The sequence below is a fragment of the Agelaius phoeniceus genome, chromosome 1 (assembly GCF_051311805.1).
Source record: "Agelaius phoeniceus isolate bAgePho1 chromosome 1, bAgePho1.hap1, whole genome shotgun sequence".
NCBI classification, from domain to species: domain Eukaryota; kingdom Metazoa; phylum Chordata; class Aves; order Passeriformes; family Icteridae; genus Agelaius; species Agelaius phoeniceus.
Window position 1 is genome coordinate 36,253,303 of NC_135265.1, and position 23,050 is coordinate 36,276,352.

At 40.3% G+C, this 23,050-nt stretch overlaps 1 protein-coding gene across 1 annotated transcript in view; it reads right to left on the minus strand.

Annotated features, from left to right (window-relative positions):
* Positions 1-23,050, minus strand: part of LOC143693770 (uncharacterized) — a 105,499-nt gene that overhangs the window by 54,330 nt on the left and 28,119 nt on the right. Inside the window, exon 4 of the mRNA XM_077176454.1 lies at positions 15,053-15,217. Coding sequence (XP_077032569.1) covers positions 15,053-15,217 — 165 coding nt within the window. The remainder of the gene's footprint in view (positions 1-15,052; positions 15,218-23,050) is intronic.

Below are 23,050 nucleotides of genomic sequence, written 5' to 3' on the forward strand. Positions count from 1 at the left end.
AGATTTATTTAGGACTTTTACCACTGGTTGGAGGAGAAGAAAGCAAAAGGTAGAGCAATTTCTCTCCTTTGTTACTACAACAGATTGCAAAAAAAATTTTAAAAAAATCCCTCCCTCCATCCAGCTATTGCACTAGTCCAAGTCTATTCAGTGGGACCATGAGTCATGTCACCAACAGCTCTGCAAGTACAGAGTTGTTTCTACATCCTAACAAAAGCAATTTTGTAGCTCAGGATGACAAATTCATGAAACATCTGTGAAAGGTCAAGAAACAACGTGACACTTTGGGACAAACAGTCTTTCTTCTGAGGTCCCACATTTCAGAGAAAATCTCTGCTTCTCAGCACATGCTGCCAAAAGTTATATTAAAAATACTATGCTATAAAAAATGTTAATATAACACAGTGCTGGTTTATTTATGTTTTTTAGCAAACTCAGAAGGCCAGTTACAATATTTTAAGAAAACAGCAAGCCAGCAGCCAGGTACAAGCATTCTTCGCTCTGTGCAGATCCTTCCCTTCCAGCCAAATCTGATTTTTTACCCTTCTCTGCTGTTCCTTTCTCTCTCTGTATAACCTGTGCAGCGAGAGGCCAAAGGCTGCATAGTTTCCATCTCTCCCTTTTCCATTCCAGAGGCTGCTCCCAACAAACCAAGACAGCTCCAAGGGTGCTTCCAAATCAAATAGGCTAACTGGGAGTAGGGGTAAGGTGAGGAGTAAGAAAGATCATTAGGGCAGGACCTGAAATAAGATAGTTCAGGCATCTGTGTGCCTACTTAGAATAGAAAATCTGCCCCCTTTGGAGAGCAGAAAAAGAGATTCTGCCTCAGGGATGAGTCTGGGACAGGCCTGCAGATCAGCATGTAGCAGTTTCCAAAAATCTCCTTCTGTGGGTTTTAACATGGAAGGGAACAATCTAGCCCAGGTTTTTAAAAAAAATCCTCTTAAATCCCATGGAATGTAGTTTTCCTTTCTGTTTCGTCACTTACAATCATAATTATAGGTGTTGCTACTGTTCCATCCATTGTTACCCCATGCTAATATTTTCCATCATATCCACTCTTTCCAGTTGCTGGCAACTTTGTCAGACCTTCAGCTTTCAAGATCTAAAATCTTCCATGCTCTTTCTCTGACTGAAGTCAATCAGGAAATATCCATGTTCAGATGCTTTCTTTAACAAAAATTAGTGAAAAAGGCAGGTTTCCCCACAAACTACTGAGATGATTGTGAAGGTTCAGTACAGGAAGCTGAAATTTGGCCAAAAGACAGCAGTGAGGTTAGAAGGATGTATGAAACCACCTTGCAGATGTTTTTGAATAAATAGATGTGGACTTGATGAGCAAGGTAGCAATGCCTGTCCCTCCTGCATGCACAGGGTTTGCTCAGTTCTCTGTTACACTGTGGCTAAAGCAGAGTGTGGCTGGTGGGAGATCAAGCTCCTGCTGAACATGCCACACTGGCAAGCCTGGTACTGTTCACAAGGGACTGTGTGGGCTTCTTATGTCCTACAGAAGAGACAGAATGTTGCATAAACTGCCCCAAAATCTCACCTAGACTGATGTCATGATCAGTGCTGCAGTAGCAGAGCAGCCCTGCAGTCCCAAGTCATCAGGCAGACATGTGCCTGAGCCATCCAGCCTGTGTCACTGCTACAGCCCTGGCTGCAGAACTGGGGAGGAGGCACACCTCAGTGATCTTCTCAGCTGTGGTGGGCACAATATGCTGGTATTTTAAACTGCATCTATGCCAGCCCGGCCCTGGTCTGCCCTGGTGCACTGCAGGGCCACAGGCCTCTCACACAGTGGGAATATTTGTGACTGGCTCCTCCAGAGGACTGGCCTTTAGCACAGCCTTCCAAGCTGGGCTCCCCTCCCACAAAAAGCGTATTGCCACTGTCTAGGTGCACTTTGCAGAGCAAGTCATACAGTATGAAATATTCCTCAGCAGAGTTTCCATGTTCTTTTTCCCAAATGAACTTGGTTATTACTAGATGGTCTATTAAGAGACTCACTACACATATTTTCTACACCTTGTGTCTAATATTTCTCACAGAAGTCAAGTATGGGATATACCTTTCACACCTATTCACTGGAAGCTAATGGAAACTACAAGCAGGGCATAGTGTGGCTTGGAAAAGAAATAGAAAGCTTCAGGCATCGCTCTTCCACAGGCTTGTTCTTTGAGGAGCCCTCAGCAAAGCCACAGGAGCAGAACAACCATCTCTGGCTCTCAGCCCCTCCATAACACTGAGTGAATCACTTTGACCTGATAAAGGACAAGTCTGCCAGCAGAGGTATCACCAGCACACAAGTGCAGCATTTCCACCAGATTCCAGATCTGTGGCTGCTGGCACCTAATCTGCCTTCAGCCTAAGGGATGGACCCTAGAGATGAACCCTCCTGATCTCTGCTGTATTCAAGGTGCTTTGTGCCACTTATACCTGGAGGAGGCAGCAAGGTAGGAAAAAATGCTTGGATGAAAGACGTTCTTGGTGCTGCTTCATCAGGTATATTCATTTTTATGCCTTATTCATTTTTAAATTGCATATAAACAAGCACAAATAAGAATTCCCATTATATATGTCGAAGCTCCAAAGACCTGGGACTGCATGGCTCCACTAACTTTCAAGGAAACAAAGGCTCATGAGTGCCTTTGTTATTGCTGAAAACAAGATCTAAGTCACTTAGATCTTTGAAAGTCTTAGACACAGCTTTCAGTTACATGCTTGAATCACTAAAGCATGTACAACAATAACATCATAAATGTATATAAATAGCCACTTAATGAATGCACATGTTCACATGTATTTAATTTAATTGAATTTTATAGTAGCTTTTACACACTATCTGCTTTGTTTGTGTCCGGGACTGAGCTAAGACATTGATTTAGAATTTCCTTTTCTTCACTGTTTTGTAACTTTCTTAGGATAAAATCTCCTGTTTGCTCGCACCTCAAAACTATACTCTTACTATATATATTTTTATATATATAAACCTGCTGTTTCAATTATTTTCTAATATAATCCAAAGACTTCTAAAAAATACTCTGATAAAATAAAATGTTATTCCAAAAAAAATGTTTTCAAAACTAGGATACTTTTTATAAGGAAGAGATCTGCTGAGAAAAGTGTTCTGTTTGACACCCACATAAGCAGATCTGCACTTATGAGTTGCATTGATTTCAAAGGATCTGTTTGGAGTGGCAGGCTTATACAGAAAGGCTGGAACATCCTGTCATATGTGATTTTCTTGCCTCCCAGCATTCACTACAGATGCACTTCTGTTGTTTATTCCACATTTGCACTATATTTTATTGCAAAACAACCCCAAATCAAACAGTAATTCATTATGCTACTTTTAAAGAGAATTGATTTTAAAGTTTTTGGAGCAAGAAGGCTTTCTGACTAGTACCAAAAGCACGACAATCTAGCTCAAAGACTTGGCCTTTATCTTGCAGCTATGCTACAAACAAGGAATAGGATAAATCAAGATACACTTGAGATGCAGGTATTTGAACAAAAAAGAAAAATGTGATTTTTCCAAGGAAGATTCAAATCTTTACACATTTTAAGTCTCCGCTTGAATCAATATCTAATAGGCCACACCACTGACTTACTCTCCAAATATTACACTTGCTTGTGTATTAGACAATTATCATGCCAAGAGAATATTTTGCTTTTATTTTTACTCCTGGCTTTGTCCTTGTTTCTGCAGATTGCATTGATTCAAAAGCCAGTGACCTTGGCTAATTTGTGGAGGACAATTAAGACTCCAGCAAGAGTGTTTCAAAATCCAGCTACTGGTAATTTGCCAAAAGAAAGGACAAAGCCATAAAATGCACATTCCTATTGAAAAAAGAAAAGAAAAAAAAGAGAGAAAGAAAATGGAGTAGTGAGGGGCAAGAGCTGCCTTCAAACCTGTGAAAGGAGAAAAGACCAAGATAAACTGAAGCAGGTATCAAATACACTGAATGCTAAGCAGTGAATTGGTTTTTTGAGGGCTTGACAAATTTGCATGGGAATCTGGGAACCAAAGAATACAACAAACATAAAAGTGTTCTATTTGTGGTTGCTTAAAGAATAAAAAAGGCCATGTATGCAGCAGAAGCAACCTCGTGAAATATGAAAAATGTGTTACTATTTAGCACTATGATCAATGTATTCAAAGTATTGGTGGCATAAATATTTTCTCCCTGTTTAAGCTGGGGGAAAACACAAAAAAAAAAAAAAAAAAAAAAAGAGAACAAGAGATTCCCCAAATCCACCTCTATTTCTTCTAAGACTTTAATAAAAGGAAGGCTTCTTCAACAGAACCACAGCCTAAGCCCACCTTCCCACCACTTTTGAAAACCTAGCTTTGAACTTTACTATCTTCATGTTTGCTAAAATTATTCTACTGGTTTTGCCTGAACTACTTTATTAGAAATTGCTAATGAAATTGAGCTGCTTTATAAAGTACTTAAACCACTTGCACATTCTCTCCTTTACATGGGTCTTACAGATCACCTCAGTGGTGAACAGGTCAAACTCAAGTTTCAGCAGGGGATGGGCTAGGGAGGAAAGGGATAACAGAAATTCTTTATGGCAAAGGACCATAATTTCAATAATGACCTGGAAGATATTAATTTCACAAACAAATCACCCTGGATGACAAATCCTTCACTTAAGTACATTATAACTAGTCAAAAGCACACCCACTTTGAGAGTATAAAAATATTCTGAGACTGGTTAGGGCTACCCACATATTAACACCATATATTACAGTTGTTTCAAATGAAGATTTTTCAAATTACACCAACAGGATCAAAAAACAGGATCTTTTTTATGGGTAGTTGTATTGTGCTGGAGATAGACCTCAGAGAGCAGACACTTCAGTGGAGAAGGCTGCTGTGAAGGATGATCTCCCTCTACCTTTCTTTCTTCTTTTCATTTTTTCCTTAGTCAGCAGAACTCTTCAAGCAACATTACACAATTATACAAGGCAAAGAAGAAAATCTTTTTTTTCCAGGATGCTCATACAGAAACCAAAGCCTGGGGTTTTCAATGCACCCCCAAATGAAAATGGAGCCCAGCAGTCCCACTTCATAAGCAATAAGAGGGCAAGGCAGAGAGCAGAGTGACTTTCCCAAAACTGTGCAACGGTTTGTTGACAGACGGAAGCAGAATCCATGTCGCTTTGCAGTACTCTAATGCCTTTTACTTTGTCTGAACAAGTGGGCAAACTGAAATGGCATGGAGAGCAGCTTGCAGTGATCACTACCCCTGATTATCCTGTTCCCTCATAATCACCCATTTAATCTGGAACCCAGAAATGGCAGCAATGGGAAGCGTAAGGACTGCCCTGCAGTTTTGGGACTTCATGTTGATAGAAAGTAGAAAAAGATGTGAAGACTGATTTCAAGCCTCCTTGTGTTGAGTTGCAACATAATCTGGGACTTTGGCAAAAACCTCGGTCTCCCATGAATTGTCACAGACTACAGCTTTGTAACCCTGAAGAGAAAAGTCACCAAAAGCTTTTTGACAGACCTCAAAACCACTGTCTGACCATGACTTACATAACCCCGTTGAGTACCAAACCTGGTCTGCAGTGTTTAAATCACACAGGTCAGAACAGTAAGAATGGGGGAACAAGAGGACAAAACATTTTTAGGGAAAAAAAAGTGAGAGAATATGAGAAAATTTACATGTTTTTTCTCACATTGCACACTTGCCTCCTCACTTTGTCCTCTTTGGCAGTCCAGTTGAAAGGCTTGAAGTTGTTCTTTTGGCCCAGTTGAACTACTACTTTATTTTCTTCACAGTAAACCTAGCAGTATCTGAATTTTACAAGAGAAAAATAAACCAACAAACTGCGATTCTGTATAATCCCAGCATGGAAAAATATTGGAAGTCTTAACATTTTTTTCATTTAAACACCTGTGAAAAGCAGTTCCAAATTTTTAATTCAGCCTTATGCTAACAATTGCAGAAAGAGTGACTGAAATTGAAATTATTCTTATTCTGAATGCTTTCTTATTGTTCAAAACTAACTTTGTCTTACCAAGCAGATGTAAGAACATATATCTTTTATAAAACTAGACACAAAGCAGTTGCCTTCTCTTCCAGTGGGTTGGGATATTCAATCATCAGTTTAATAACAAATATGGGCCTAAAGTTTATTTTGAAGCATTAAGCTTTATCCATGGCTTTCTCTGGAAAAATTCTCCATTTCAGTCTCCCATTTTGGGTTCCAAAGAACTGAACAAGTTGCTAAAGTTTTTGCTTAAACTAATAAACCAGTTGGCTGGCACAATTTTAGAACAAAGTCCTGCATTTCTATGCAGCATCTTTAAAACTCCAACTTGCTCACAAGGACAAGAGCAGTCACGACGCAGTAACTTAGCCCAAAATAGGTATGCAAATGTTGGCTGCACTGGATCACTAAGCCACCTGCTAGAGGGTCATTTGCATCTACTTAAACAGAACAGGCTGTACTGGGATGCAGACTGATTTGTTAAATATCTATTAGGATCTAGGCAGGACAATTTTCATTTCTTAAAGAAAAAGGACAAATTCCGCAAACCACACACTAATGAGAATTTTGAAGAGCTAAGAACAGAGCAGCACTAAGAACACCTGTATTCACAGAATCAAATGAGTCTCCAAAATAACTGCCATGATCACTTTAAAGGCAGATGAGTTATCTAATGTGCTTGTACGTGGGAATGCAGCTCTCCCTGCACTGGCAGGTTTAACACCCGAGCGTGCAGCAGCAAATCCAGGTGAACAAGCTTTCTGCACAATTGGAATCAGAAAGCTTTATCAAAGCAAAGGTTTTTCTTCCTGCAAAGACAATAGACACCACCCTGAAGTGCCAAGCACGGCAGTTTCTGTAATACAGTACATCTGCCTGCCTGTGATCACCACTCCAGGATCTGAACTGTTTGTGCTGCCAACAAACAGTCCCACCACAGAAAAAGTTTGATTGAAGCATTTTCACTAAGCAGGGTTGTGTCTGGGCCTGAATCTTCTCCAAGCTCTAGTTCATGCCAGTATTGCAATGAATCCATTAAAAATAGTGGAGTTGCAGCAACATAAGCCTATAGTCTCCCCGCCTTTGGTGGAGTCATCTGTTAAAACAGAGGTCACCACCCTTTGCTGGTCACTACTGAGACCAGCAGAAATCCGTATGTGCCACAGAAATGGCCAGCACCATTACTGTTGAATTTTCAGTCAGAAAATTACAGGTATGGCTAAGAGACAGCTACAGCAGAGACAGACCAGGCACCAACAGCTTTGTGCCCCTTTAATATAAAAGTTTTCCAAAGAACTATCTTCCTTAAATTTCTCTGTGGGTCTGGTGATGGGCCATTCTGTGTAAATACTTCAGCAGGTCCTTTTTTTAGGATTGTGATGTCTGATGAGGTGGAAGGGGTATGGTGGAAGGGGGAGATCCTGGACACAACCAAAGCAATCTGAGACTGCTTTTCATTGATGATTGGCCATGAGAATACTGACCATGAGAATACTGCTACAGGTTTTAGCATCAGCATAGTAAAACTGTAAATAAATAACCAAAGTGCTAAGAAAGTGTAAAGTAAATGCCAGTACATCAGTCTTAAAAAGAGACTCTTTAAAGAATTAGATAATTAAAGTATTGACATAGCTTTTCTTCATATCAGTATGGTTTTGCTTCCCTAACAGTATTTTTCTTTGCAGCAAATATGTATCTGTATGAAATACAGTCAGCATGCAAAACCTAAAGGTGGAACATATGTGTCTGATAAATAGCCTGTTACAAACTTATTGCATTTCAGGTTTGTTCCACTTCAGTTTACAATTTGTTTTATGTTCTTTTGAAACTGTTTTGGTAAAACTGGGATTAATTTAATACACATTTTATTAAAATTGTTTGCAGTAGGGTAAGACGAAATTATGAAGTACAGCAGACGTCGAAGCACTGAGCTGCCTATAGTGTTTAGGACAACTAAAAACAAAGCATGTCAAACTGCAAATTCCACAAATTTCCTGATTTCCTGGCACCAGTCACTCTGCCTCAGATGCATGCTAGAGTGAAAGGTCTTTTATACAATTCAGTCTTCCCTTAGATAATATGATAGGTATATCATTGAATTATTTCCATGCAGCCACTGTGTTCAAACAATAAAATTCTCAGTCCAACTCATTTTGTAAATATGCTAGAGCTGTTCAAGGGTTCTCTGAGCTTTGAGCATTGAGGGAGTGATGGCCCTCAATGGTCAAAAGAAAGGAAAATTCTCTGCTGGGATTTTTCCATCTGGTTTACATTGCAGTCCAAACTTTATGGATCAAAGAAAAAGCATTTTCTCTTTCACCATGTTATCTAACATGAGCCAAAGTATTTTTGGGTCTGTTCAGTGGAAAAGAAAGAGAGCAGCACTTTATGGAAACTATCCCTATTTTTATTAGTTTCAAGTCACTTTTTAAAGTCATAATGTGTATTAATAGACATGGGCATGAGCCATGTGAATACTGGTACAGAGAGCTGAACAATGAATCTTTGCTCCATTTTTATTTGGTTCTTAGAAAAGCTGTGACTGCCATTCCTAGAAAGATAATCACATGGCTGCAAGCTTAGAGCAAATTTCTGGTTTTTTTCATCCACAAATCAATAGCAGAGCTACCAAATTATTTTAGCTGTAAGCCTATCTAGTCTTTAAGGCTTGGGCTGAAATACAGGAGTCTAGAAGGAGTTTAGTCATACAGAGCTTTGACTTGAAGCCTTCAAAGCCAGACATACTCTTCTTTCTTTCCATTCCAGAAATTTTAGTCTATTGATTCTTAGTTATATCAACAACCCCTCTAAGGCATAAGTTCTGGTACTCACTTCTGGTTAGCTGGCACCTAACCTTGCTGCCAAGTTAGCAGAGTTTGGGTAGGGATAGAAAAAACACTTCTAAAAGAGAGAGAGAAAAAAAAAAATCCAGTATGCAAGAAACATGGACTACTCTGAACTTTCCAGGAATATAATGAATGAAATTACAGAATCATTTAGGTTGGAAAAGACCAAGCAATAGTACTAGAGGAAAGGGGAAGAGGCTGATGCACAGGAAGTTCCACCTGAATATGAGGAAGAACATCTGTACTGTGTGAGTGACCAGGCACTGGAACAGGTTGGCAGAGAGGTTGTGGAGTCTTCCTCACTGGAGACATTCCAGAACCATCTGGATGTAATTCTGTGCCATGTGCTCTGGGATGACCCTGCTTGAGCAGGGAGGTCGGACCAGATGACCCACTGTGGTCCCTTCCAACCTCACTCAGTGATTCTGTGATTCTGTAATCACAAAATTCAACCATAAACCTAAAAATTGCCAAGTCCACAACTAAACTGTCCTTAAGTGCCAAACCTATAAACCTTTTAAATACCACCAGGGATGGTGACTCTACCCTTCCCTGGACAGCCTGTTCCAGCACTTAACAACTCTTCCAGTGAAGAAATTTTTCCCAAGATTCAATCTAAACATTCCCTGGTACAACCTGAGGCTTATTTCTCTTGTCCTGTTGCTTGTTACCTGGGAGAAGAGACCAACCCCCATCTCGCTATGACCTCCTTCCAGGTAGTTGTAGAGGCTGGAAAAGCCTCCCCATGGCCTCCTTTTCTCCAGGCTGAATAATCCCAGCTCTTTCAGTCACTTCCCATAGGAGTCTTCATCAACTTTGTTGTCCTTCTCTGAATGCACTCCAGCACCTCAATGTCTTTTGTGTAGTTACATAGTCTTTTTGTGACAAGGTACAGAGTCCCAAAAAAACCCCCACTGCCAAACAAAACACCTCAAAACCACACAAACAAGCATAAAGCAGTCAAAGTTTTTGTAATTTTTTTTCCCTGTCTCTTAAGCATTAGAGAGACTTTTAGTAGCTATAACTTTCCAGAGAATCAAAGATGTCAGCTGTGCAGTCAAACACTTTCTTCTGGACTGCTTACAGTCTTTTAGTCACATCAGTGTTTTAATGGGGATCAGATACCCAAACTTTTAAAAACTAGCTGGATTTAAACTTGGAAGAAACACAGATTAATTAGATGTACAGATTGTACCTATCAGATCTTGGTGGGAAGACTCTCAGCACAGGCAACTGAGTGTGCTTATTCTACAAAGTCTGAAGCAGCCCAACCTTGCAGGAGGTAAGGAGCACACGTGGGAGCAATGCAGTGTCCAACTGTTGGGAAAAACTCGTCTGTCTGCAGGAAAACCAGACATTTTTACAGCAGACTGTGAAAAGGAAAAAAAACCCTATATCCTAAACTATTCCAAAGCGTATATATTCCAAATAAAGGAAAATCTAGCTAAGGAAAGGAAAAAATATCAGAATTCAAGAGCTAGATACTTCCACTGATTGGAATATTATGTTTGATTTAGATGAGATGATTATTACAAACAGGACATGACTACATTGATTAATGTGACATCTGAATCTAAAATAAAGATTTTGCAGAGAAAGTTGACTCATGTGGAATACAGATGGGTGAAACTTCAGGCAGCCTCCCTATAAGAGGAAATAAAGTCCTGAGAAATAGAAAAGTTTGCAATTGCCTATGGAAATGGAATATCTCTTCTTGTGTTGAAAACATATCAAAGTGTATATTTCACTTAAAGACATTATAGTGCAGAGGATGAGAAAACCTCTTGAAAACAGGAACCGTTTCTGTAGGAGGAAGAAAATAGAGCACAGCTGTGCATTATAGCTGATGTGCTGTAAAATTGGTCTGCCACCAAGAGGAGAAGGCCATCCTTCCCCATCTTCCTTTGGGGCTGCAGCATCTGCTGTCATCCCATGCATCAGTCCAGCTCCATCAGTTCAGCTTGCTCACCTCCAACAGAGCTATCTGCTGTTGTGGGGGATTAGTGTGGTGTTGAATTACTCCCTGAACCACTCCTGCTTTGACAGATATTTAGCAGCTGTTTACTGTAACCAGATTGTGCACAACAGGGAATGGGAGGGAGAAGAACCACATCTTCTGGTGGCAACCAACAGTTATACCAAGTTCTGGACAACGTAAAACTTGGTGTAGGCAAGAGGACTCTAAAGGAAGAGAAACTGACAGCAAGTAAAGAAGTATCCTAGATTACTGTCTGCTTTTAGTGTTTTTAAAATCCCATTGTTGAAAACTTGATTTAAAACAGAAGAGGCATAGCGAAAACAGTCTGAAATTACACATACTGGTATGTGCAAACAAATGTTAAATCCATGGTACAAGCCAGGCATGGGACTTCTTGGTGATACTGACCCTGGGTAGTGGTTCTGCATTACTCTTGTAACTATCTAGATCTCCTGAAGAATATGTGATACATAAATTCCATATATAATACCTATGACAAACCAGCTGAGCATAATGTCACACATTGGATCCCAATTTGATTGTTATGTTTTGTGACAGCTGTGATTTGAATGATATTACTTCATAAGCAGGGACTTATAATTAAGCTGTCTGAGGAAAAACAGTGTCAATATTGTTCAAATCACATTTCAAAAACCTGATAAGCTAAGTTTGCATAGGTATGGAGTATTAACCTGCAGGACAACACACCTGGGACTATCACCTGTTGAAACCCTGTGCAATAAAAGTCTTAGAAATAGGCAGCTATTGCTGAAAATAAGAGCATTGTAAGTTCTTGCAAATACAATGAGAAAAAGTGAGACAAAGGAAAGCAATACAGGCACAGGCCTATGCCTTTGATACATATATAGTATCAAAACCACAGCCCTCATCCTAGAGGCCTCTGTATCTTACAAAACTGCTTCTGTGAGTTGACTGTTCTGATTCTGGATACAGCACAGGCCTCTGTATTTTAACTTCTGCATGGCACTGGATTTTAGCTTCCAAAAGTAGTGTGGGAATTGGAGCAGCTTTTCTGAGCAAATGAAACAATGACTTGAGACAGAGAGGTGGTGCAGAAAAAAACCCCACACCTAAACCAGATGAGATTGAGGTGAAACTCAGTGTGGTATTGAAGGCTGCATAAGAGTTAAAAACATATAGCCAGCATTTAAATTCTGTGCACCTGTGACAGGAGCAGAGGAACACATAATGAGAGGCTTCAGGTTTTTGTGAGTCCCTGGGCATGCACATATTATTACGTGCTGAAAAAAAAATAGCAAACCATGAATCTAGAAAGAGGATTTCTCTGGCAATTGCAGCATGGGCTAATTTCTAAAGGAACTCTATAATCCTCAGTGGAGACGCAGAGTGAGCCAAAGGAGGAGAAAAATTATATCTGAGAATGGCAGTAAATGTAGGTGGAATTAGGAAAATCTAGCACACTCTTTTAGTATTGCTTCCCAACAGAGCACAAACATGATCATCTTGGGGTGTGATGTTTTGTTCAGGTCTCAAAAGAGCAAAATACTGGAAATAAAGGAAAATTGAGATCTTCACTAACCCCAGGATTAGAAGATGTAGAATAACTCATAGTGTATTGAATGTTAGCTCCTCTGCTGCTTATGGAGCCGCAGAGGAGAGTTTAATGTATTCACTTGTTTAATGAAACTGCAGATTAAAGTTTAATATATTCTTCTGTCATGCATACAATTAAATCAAAAATTTGTAGCTGATTGTGAATTGTTTACTAATGAGACTAATAATTACCTGCCATATCCATTTGAGACAGGCCAGCAACTACATAGTCTGTCTTCTGGCTAGATATGTGAGAATGATTTACAATCGGAAAGGATGTCTTAGGAAGCATGATTCTCTTGGAGAAAGTTGGCAGTGGATAGAGAGGCAGAAGTTTAAAAAAGCATTAGATATTTCAGACATGTAAACTTTTCTTGTGAGGGCAGTTTACATTGCCTGATATGTCCTTTTGTAAAATATTAGCTTTATTGGCTAGGGCCCAATTCTCTGGTCACACTCAGAGACAGCTCTCATGTGAGAACAGATTGAGACACAGAGGATGAGAATCAGTTCTTGATATGTGTATCTTGGATGACACAAAGAGCAATAATAAAAAAAATCCAATCTCATTCTATGAAATAAATGTCACTGCCAGCTTATTGCAGATACTTGTGGACAAGATGCTCAGCAGATGTGCAAGTGTATGCTGTTACTGACTTCAGTGGCACAAAGACAATTTACCCTGTCCAGAGCAAAGGCTTGAAACTTCATAGTTAGCAAGTTTAACTTCTGTGGAGGTTTGAATGAATAATGTTCACATTACTGAGCCTTTTCCAGAGAGCAAAACATGGGGCTAAACTAAATATTTTTAAATTAAATGAATGATTGCCCTCCAAAATAGGTGCTTTTCACAGAGTAGAAGTTTGCCTCCTGTTTCAGCTAAAAGAAACCATCACAAGTCCAAAACTTCTCTCCAATAACCCCACATGAGGCTGACAAAGGACATATTCCTGTATATCTGGATATGTAGCTGGCCTGCTGTCATAACTTCTGTTTTCTATTGCTGAGGAATTTTATTTGGCATGTGAAGTGGTTGCTAGCAACCACATGTGGCATCCCTGCCTCATGGGAAGGGCTTTGTGCAGAGCTGCGCTGCCCCATGCTCAGCTGGCCCCGAGCCTGCAGTGAGGTGGGCACAGTGCCCTGGCAGTGCCTACCACGTTTCCATGCAGGTGGGCTCTGGGCAGCCACGGGGACTTGCCACAGGTGAGCAAACCAAGGAGCAGCTCAGCCTGTGAGACTGTCTCAGGGAACCCCAGGGAGTGCTGAGGGTCCCTCCCTCTACAGCCATTGCACCTGGCAGTGCAACCTGGCACCAACTGCCAGGAAATTTATGCCTTGGAAGAGTTAAAGTGCACTGACACAATTTCAACCATCCAGGGCAAGACACAAAGCCATTTTTGTGAATTGTTAAAAGCCTCACAGGAGTTGAAGTCTGCAGTTTGTGATGGTACCTGGCTGCCCAGCACAGGGAGGTAAAACAGCTCCTCACCAGGTCATGCATGATCCCACAAACTGTAGAGCATTCCTGGCAGCAGAGCTGCTCCATGTCTACCTAGGCAGGCCAGATGTTTGATCTTTACAGCCTAAAACAGCAAAGACATGAGGCCAGCTGACTGCAGGCAGCAACACCTCAGCATCCCAGACCAGATTTGGGTTTTGTCTTCAGTAGACATTCAAGGTGCTTGTGGCAGTTTTCTGTTGGCTCTTGAAGACAAAAGCTTTTCCCAAAGGACTGGATGATCAAGCTGAATCACCTGCTTTGGGCTTCACCCTTAAGATGACCTTTATAGCTTGCTGAAGCAAAAGGGATATTTTTTCCTTTGGAAAATTTAAAAGAGGCAGTTAACCTCAGCCATTGTATCTACATTACAAATATATTTTTACTGCATTATTGAAGCCTGCTACATAAATTACACTTTGCAATCCTTTGCCAGAAGCTCGGGGTAGACTAATTTTAACAAATCATCATCACCATCATCCCATCTCTTCCTTATGGACTGCACAAATTTTTAGGGGATAAATTCACCACAGCAGTCAGGGTTCTATTTTCTAGCTTTAAAAAGACCCAAACAAACAAGCAAAGAAACAAACAAAAAACCAAAAACAAACAAAAAACCAAAAACAAACCAAAAAAACCCCAAACCAACAAAAAGCAAAAAAAAGCAAAAAAAAAGCAAAAAAAAAAAAAAAAACCAACACAGAATTATATAATTACATAACACAGAAACTTTTGACTCATTACTATACAGAAAAAGCAAATAAAAAGCTCAAGTTTAATGTGCTCAGAGTTCTTGCTTTGGAAAATTGCTTAGTACAGAAAACAGCAATGCAAGAAAAGCCCCTTTGGGCCTTAAGGCATGACTCAGAAGCCATGAGATATTGCTCCCTCTGCAAACTGACATGGGCTGCACCTTCCCTTTATGGTGCAGGTGAGACTGGCAGCAGGTTAAGGATCACTCCAGAGAACAGAGCTAACCATGGAAACCACAGCAAGGAAAGACTCCATCAAAAACCCTGGGGTTAATGAACCATGCAGCAGCACCTTGAGACTCTCATTTCATTCCAATGAATGCTTGTAACTGGGAATTAAAACCACCAGCAAAGCTAAAACCATGAAAGGAGGAAAAGATTTACACTCACCTGCATGGGGAGTTTTGAATCCCTCATTCCTTCAAGACAGACTCTTAACTCACCCAGCAGGAACTGTGGTTTGCCAGGATGCTTTAGCCATACAGATTTTCCACATGAACGCCCACTGCACATAATTTGTACTCCATGAGTTGTATGTGCTACCACAGGTGGGATCTGCAGACAGAAAAAAAAGCAAAGATGAATGCATATTTAAGTAGTTTTCATTCACTTCTGCTTTTAACATGACCTTGGAGAGCATACTTATTCTTTTTCCATACTCATGCACACCTATGGGCTGGAATTTGTTTTATTCTGAAGTTTGTATTGTTATTTTTGTTATAAGGTCTATAAAAATATTTCAGGAACTTGCTACTTTTTGAAGTTCTTCCTAAGATCACAAAAAAAAAAACCCAAAAAAAACCAAAAAAAAACCAACCAACCAACCAACCAACCAAAAAAACCCAGCTTCCTCTTTCTTTTTCACTTTTATCTTTGAGAAAATAAAAAAAAAAAATCAACAGGTTTTAAAACACACATCTCAGAGTTTTTGTGTTAAACTGTTTGCTCTTTCTGACTTTGGAGGCTTGGGGAGCTGCAGTTTGAAGCACTATCTCCCATTTTATTCCAATGCATTTTATCACAAACTGTGGTCAGATCAAGGCTGCTTTTTATGGGAATTCTGATTATAGGTTAGCACAAGAAATGCAGGTCATCTGGGGAGCAATGCTGTCCAGACCCAAAGCACGAGACTGTCAAACTGTAAACATCATGAGGCTTTGCCAGAGGAGAGGGGACAGGTTTGTTCTGCCCTGAGCTAGAAGGAAGTATTCCTACTCTGTACGACAAACTATTCAAAAAATTTTTTATATTACCATAAAATAATACAAAAACCTTAAAACCAATCTGATTAAATGCTTTTCTTCACTTGCCATTCTGTGGAATACACCTTTAGGCTTTTCACTCAGAGGTGGTAGGATGATGGACTCAGCATCGCAGCCAGGAATGCTGGAGACCCCAGTGCATGTAATTTGAAAAGGCAAATAACAAGCTTTTCTTAGTACATGTCTTAGAGAAAAACATACCTCTAATCCCCATGGTCACATCACACAGGGAACACTACCAACATGTCATTTAAAAGCATATTTTAAAGGAACAGATGAAAAAAAACGCATATCCAAGAGGTATAGAAATCTGTAACTGTAAACCAGCTACATCAGTAAAAGGCTGAATTCCCACAACTGGGAGACGGGGAGCTTTCTACCAAGGCTAAAATCAAGTTCCTTGTGGCAGCATCTGGGAAAAACAAGACACTGCAAGGAATCATGGTTCCCACATCCTCAACATGGCTGAGCAGCCACCCAAGAGATGGGACATCACACACCTAATTCCATGAGGAAAAAGCCCACAGAGTAGAGGTGTACAGTAACCACCAAAGGGCAGGGTGGGCAAGAGCTCTGTTAATGCACTGGCAGGACAAAATTGGCAGTTGTTACACCCCCAATAATTTAGGCCTTTATGAGCCAGGAGACCGAGTTTGACCTCAGATCGCCCATGGCAGCAGCCTAGGAACCAGAGTGCTAGCAGGGCTGACCACCTTAATGTGACTGGCCTGCAGAAGGAATTTCCCTGTGACAAGTTTCAAATCAGTGGAATGTCCAGAACTGTTCAGGTCAGGAAGAGGTTTCTTGCCCTCTTTTACTTCAATTTCAATAAAAAGTAAGTGCAGAAGCTTCCATCCTGGAGACACTTTGAGTGTATAAAATGTACAGGTCTGTCTGGGACAACAGAATAATTGAACACAGGGAGAAGAAAACAGAGATGGGAAACCTGACCAACAACAGATGTCAGAATGGGGAGAAGGGTTACTGACCTATTTTTGAATAGTGAGAGTGTGAGCAGGCACAACCAACAAAGATGTCTGGTCTGCTTTCTGAAGACATTAATAAAACTCCATGAACAAGTGTGACACAGCATTTCCTTATTTACTGAGAAATTGAGGCAGAGGTGGATATTCACATGATCTAATTGCTGATGCCTACAATAAATCTTTCAGGTTCTCTGCAGGTAATAGAGAGAGTCAGATGCATCTCCTAAGGGCCAGCCAGTTTATCTAAATTACAGTCCTGCTATAAATCCCTTTCTCAATAAAGGAAACATCTCTGCCTCCATTAATAATGCTTGACTTAGGAGTGTAATTAGTGCCAGAAGTTTGATGCTATTAGTACTACCAGGTTGTCTTTTCTCTTTGTAGTGTCAGAGCTGTAGAGCAGGCTGATCTTTCTCTGATCTTTTCTAATGGTTTCTGTCTACTTTCAAACAAAAGAAAAGCACAGGTTGCATCTAGTTTGTGATTAGATATCAACACACTGGTACCAGATATGCAAACTGCAAACAGCAGTTTTACAAATAAAGACAAGCTAAATATTAATAAGCATGATGAAGTCTTCTTCATGGGAGCCTACTTGCAGAAGGGGTGTGCAAGCACAGAGCATCAATGGTAGAAACCAGCAACACAGTAAGTTATTTTCCAGCCTAAAATAAAGATAAAAGCCAAGTGGAAACATACCCCATAAAACTTCTCCTTTAAGCTGCCTTCCTCCTAAGGAAAACTGGAGGTATTATCCTAACAAATGTTACCGTGAAAAGGTCTGTAGTATTTTTATTCCTAAGGTTTCCTGTGTTACAAAAACAGTTAATTTTTTTTCTCCTAGTTTAGTTTACCTAACACAAAAATATTTAAATATAGGAGAAGAAAAAGGGAAAAGAAATGAATAAGAAAGGACTTTAAGCTCTAGAAACATTTTTTTCTGCAGTGAACTCAGAGTGACCGAAGTTCGTAACATAAGTTGAGCATGCAATATTTTCCACTGCTTACAGTTCCCTTCTGAACTTCCATTTTGTGGGAATACTCTTGGATCACTGCTGACCTGTCTTTGGAAAAGGCTCACTGTGTATTTTGGCTTGGCTTCCTTCCATTTCTGCTCCTCTAAGTCTGTTCCCCATTTCAACATCTCTTATTGCCACATTGCCAAACACGTTACACAACCCCAGAGAAGCAATTTATAGGAATATTAGTAATTCAGCTGTGACAAAACAAGCACTTTTCCCTTTTAACGGATCATTCTCTCCTGGGAATCATAGTTATGTAGCTGTTTGCTCCCTTGTTTACAGCATTGCACTGGATGTGGTATTTAAACAGGCAAACAACCCAAAGCAGTATAAACCTCTGAAAGCCAGTGCTCAGCAGCAGCTTTCAAAGCAAAACCTGGCTGGAAATATCTGTGAAGACTTTTTCAACAGAGCCTGGAGAAGTCTCACAGATGAGTGTGTGACCTTCCTATAGCACATCAAATCAAACCAAATGTAACCAAAAGGAGAAAGACCCTGATTCGTTGTCTGTAGCCTGAGGCAGCACCATCCTGATGAGTCCCCTCAGCACTCTGGGAATGTCACCCATCACCAAGTACAGGGCACTCTTAAAATGCCAGCAAGTACAAGGGTATGAAGCTGCATAACTGAGCTTAGAACTAGAATTGCCCATAAATTGTAAAACACTTTAAAAGCTTTGATAAAAGTACTGACAATCACAAGTGTTGCCTGAACTTGTAAGCTCTGTTTACTAGAACATTGGCTCCCACGAGACACTCCAGCAGGTCATCAGCTTGCTAGGTCAAAGATCTTAGTTTTCACTATCTTATTGGAAAATTACATCAAGTTAAATGTCAGCTTCTCTGGAAAAAGATGGCCCCCTTTATGTGAGCTTAAAACCTGAGCCACATCAAGACCTTTTCATCCATCTCTCTCACAAAACAAAAAGCTTCTGATTTGTAACATGAAGCATGTTTTGCTGACCCTCAGTTGTTCTTTTTACCCTGTTTCAGTTATTGCTACCCCTGCAGAAGAGTTTGTCAAATGGAGTATCTACCTCCTAGAGTTTGCAGTCTGACACATTAACATGAAATAAAATCACTGACTTTGAATTTATGCATTGTATACAAGTTGCAGCTCACGATCACATTTATTTCTGCTTGACCCTGACAAACCTCTGTAAAAAAATTGGTGGTGTGAATTAAGGGCAGTAATTGCTCAAGCCATCTCCATGAATTCAACCTTCAAGTTGAGGAGAAAGCCCTGTATCTACACTCTGCTCTACCATGATCATATTCATCCTCCACTGTGCAGTTTATATAACCTAATACCAAACTTCAGTGGACAACTTCAGTCAAGAAATACTCAAACACTCCCAGGAATGAGAAAGAAATCTAGCAAGACTCTCTGAGCCAAGAAGCACAGACAGGGGCAGAGCAGTGAGCTGCTGATGCTGATGGATTTCTGACACCTGGGCAAAGCAGGTCTACTAAAAGCAGTATGGCCACCTTCAACTGTGACTGCAGAAGGAGATGGTCTCACAGACACAAAATGACATTTTTCTATGTAAGGCTGCCCAAGCAATTCAACACAGTTTTCACTTGGTTCAGTATCAGATTTTATGTTTTCCTGAGCCAAATCAGTGAGCTCTACAATCTCCCAAGCATTGACACCACATGTCACCACAGAGAGAACTTCATCAGAAAGACTTACTCAGATGCAAGCAGAAATAAATCTCTCTGTCACTGGTGCCGTAGAGTTACCAACAACATCCTCAGCCTGGGAACATGCATACAGAATAACACCCACACACCTATGCCTGGAGTGACAGATAGCATTCTCACCATGTGTCTGTCATTTCCTTTTGAAATCCTTGAGATGCCACTGATGTCTTTTCTGGCTTCATCTAGTGCCTGCACCTCTAGGAAAACATCACTGCATGGGCAGTGGGGCAGTTAGCTCCTGGGTGGCAGGCAGTCAGCATGTAGTGACTGTCCAGCCAGCTTAGCTGGACATTTCACCCATCACCTCCCCATCTGAGAGTGTGTTGTCCCTGGTTATGTGCAGTTACTGCATGCATTTTGATGAGGGATCAGCAGGAATGTGTGTGTAGGGACAGTGTTTGGCATGATGGGCCCTAAGAGCTCGAGGGATCTAGTCCAGCCTGGAGCAGAGAAAGCAGTTTGTTACTGCACCACTGGATCCTTGCACTGGGAGATACAAGCTTCTCTTTACTTGCCATCTCTGTCAGAAGTGAAGCATCTAAAAAATTATTTTGAACAATCTTATCAGTAAAACTGAGGAGAAATGATGAAGCACAGGGCAGGGATGGGAGTGAGGGGCAGAGGGAAGCCGAAATGTCATAAACTGCTCCCCACAAGGCAGCCAAATTGTGTAATACACCTCCAGCTTCTAAATGTCAGCACTAATGAGTAGGTTTTCTCCTGCCTCTGTGAGTTTTCCATCTTTCCAGGGCAGAACTGAAGGCTATGTAGGCAGTAGCAAGGGAATGAGTAGGCAAACCAAGTGACAGATATTTGTCAAAAAAAAAAAAAAAACATGGACAGAAAATTCCCACATCCTCTTCAAGGATTTTAGTTGCTATAGAATCACAAAAATACTAATAGGCTATAAAAGCACTGTAAACCACTAATATTCACTGTCCAACCTGGAGCAGGGTAAACAGGAGAAAAACACAAGACAGGCCAGATCCACAAGCTGTTGGGAGCTTTTGGGACAGAACAAAATAGGTTTGAGCCCTCCTGTGTGAACTTTCTGGGAAATAATAAAGTTAATGAAAAACTGTCAAGTCCAAACTCAGTACTGAGATTTACTGATGGCTGTGCCAGCACAGTATGATCTGTCAATTTGTTGGCTATCCCCAGCAACAAATATTTGGACTTTCTCTAGCAAGGACATTTTAAACACATTCAGGATGAAATACATCCTAACATAACAGGAGCTTATTAGATGTGTCATTGAGAAACAGGAATGATTTTTGGTTTCACCTTTGGTAAGGGGTGATGGTATAGCAAGGATGTTTGCAGCATTTAGTTCTGCTCCAAGACACTTCCTGCATAATTAGTGCTCTTGCACTGTGAAACTATTCAATTTATACCTTCCCTAGTGAGCAGTGCCATGTAAACCACAGCATTCAAATAGCAAATAATAGTTTGATTGTCCATGCTTATATTTTCCATATTCAGCAGAGCAGATACTTTATTTCCATTAAATTTTCCAATGACTCTTAGTTCATCCATGACAGACGTAAAAGAGGACAGTTAACCCATACATTTCCTGAGGCCATCTCATTGCAAAGCTCATTATCTAGATTCTAAAGAAACTTTCCCTGTTACTCTGAAAAGTAAGGGAGAAAAGTATCAAATGAAAAATTCACCATATTGCACCATCTATGAATTTGTGATAACAATAATGCAATTCTGTCCCCAAATCATTAGCTGTTCTTCCTGAGATGACTGACTTGAGAGCAAATACTCCTACTCAATGGTTTCTTTTCTTCCAAATAAATTCATAGCTTTTAGGGATGTTTGTCTTTCTCCAAGATCTCAATATCCTTAAGCAGTGACTAGACACAAAATTGCTGTTTTTCAAAGAAGGCAATCCAGTGAGAGTTCACCTCTCTACTCCTTTAAGTGCATTAATAGAAATGGAAGAAAGACAGAAGGTTCCCCCAAAATATATGGATAATACAAACCCACAGCAGCAGGTGCTGGCCCTCGTGGTCCCAGGGACTGAATGTATCTGTTCACTTCTGCAGAGCTCTGATCTCAGGTAAGTGAGGATCACTGACTTCACTCTGCCATTAAATCTCTGCCCTACCATGTTTCCTCCAGCACTGTCCAACAAAAATATTGAAGAATTGTGATAAAAAAGTATTTTAACTCGGTTTTGCACTTATTTGTGGCCTATGTGACAATCTACATTAATATGGATTTTAACTTCCTTTGAGAAAACATTTCTAATTCATTAAAATTACCCACACTCAAAAAACCCCAAAACAACCCAGACCCAAAAAACTATCCAAAGATCTCAACGCCAAAACAGAAAAACAAACCAGGGAGGACAAGGTGGGCTTGCTATCATTCATGCCTATAAATATTTGGTGGACATAGGGCCACTTGCTAACTGATTGCCTTACACATTGTCTGCTTACAGCAGAGAAAGGGAATCAGAGAGCACCAGAGAGCATTTGGTTAACAATTTTTCCCAATAGCTTCTCCTGCTGGCTAGTCCAAGCAACACCTATATGAAAAAACTCAACATGAGTTTCTTGATAGTATCTTACTGACAACTTAGCAGTTGTATCTTCCTTTGGCATTTGGACTCTATGATACACTTGCTGCTTGAAAGAAATGATGGTAACTATACAAACCCATGCAAGATGGAATTTTAATAGGAAATGAATCAATAATTTCCATCTTTGTTTTGTAGCAAGTCAGAAATTGGAGAGTTTTGTGCCAACCCACAAAGGCATCATAAACTGAAGAATTGGAGCATCAAGAATCAGAAACTGAGAAAAATTTGTTTCAAAACGTACTGTCTGAAGGTAAGAGCTGATAGCAAGATTAACACTGTGAGGATTATGAAGCTCACACTGCAGAAATGCAAAAAAAAGAGGTGGTGTTTCTATCCACCCCCCCCCCCCCCACTTTTGTAAAATCTATATAATCAGGGAGTATTTCTCTCAACTGGGTTAACAGAGCTCCAAATAAGATCTAAAATATATTGTTACATTTCCTTCACTTCTGGATGAAGAGCTCACTTTCACACCAAGATAAAACACAAGTAGCTCAAGAGATCACTACAGCACCAAAGCTTTTTTGAGAAATGCAGCATTCAAAAAAGGTGAAAGGTATTAGTAGATAAGAAATAGCATTAATATCTTGTACTGCTGTTATTGCTTGCAGTCTCACAGGTTTGCAGAATGGAAAACTGGGACACTGCTGATTGAAGCTTAACTCACTTCCAGATGTAAGTTATTGTTTTTATCACCTGTATCTCAGGGGAGCTGTTGAATCAAATAGGCACTTCTCTCACAGGGAAAAAGAGACATGCTAGAGAATCAGAACAGCTATACTGGGCCAGACTATTGCATCCTCTAGCTCATTATCCTTTCTT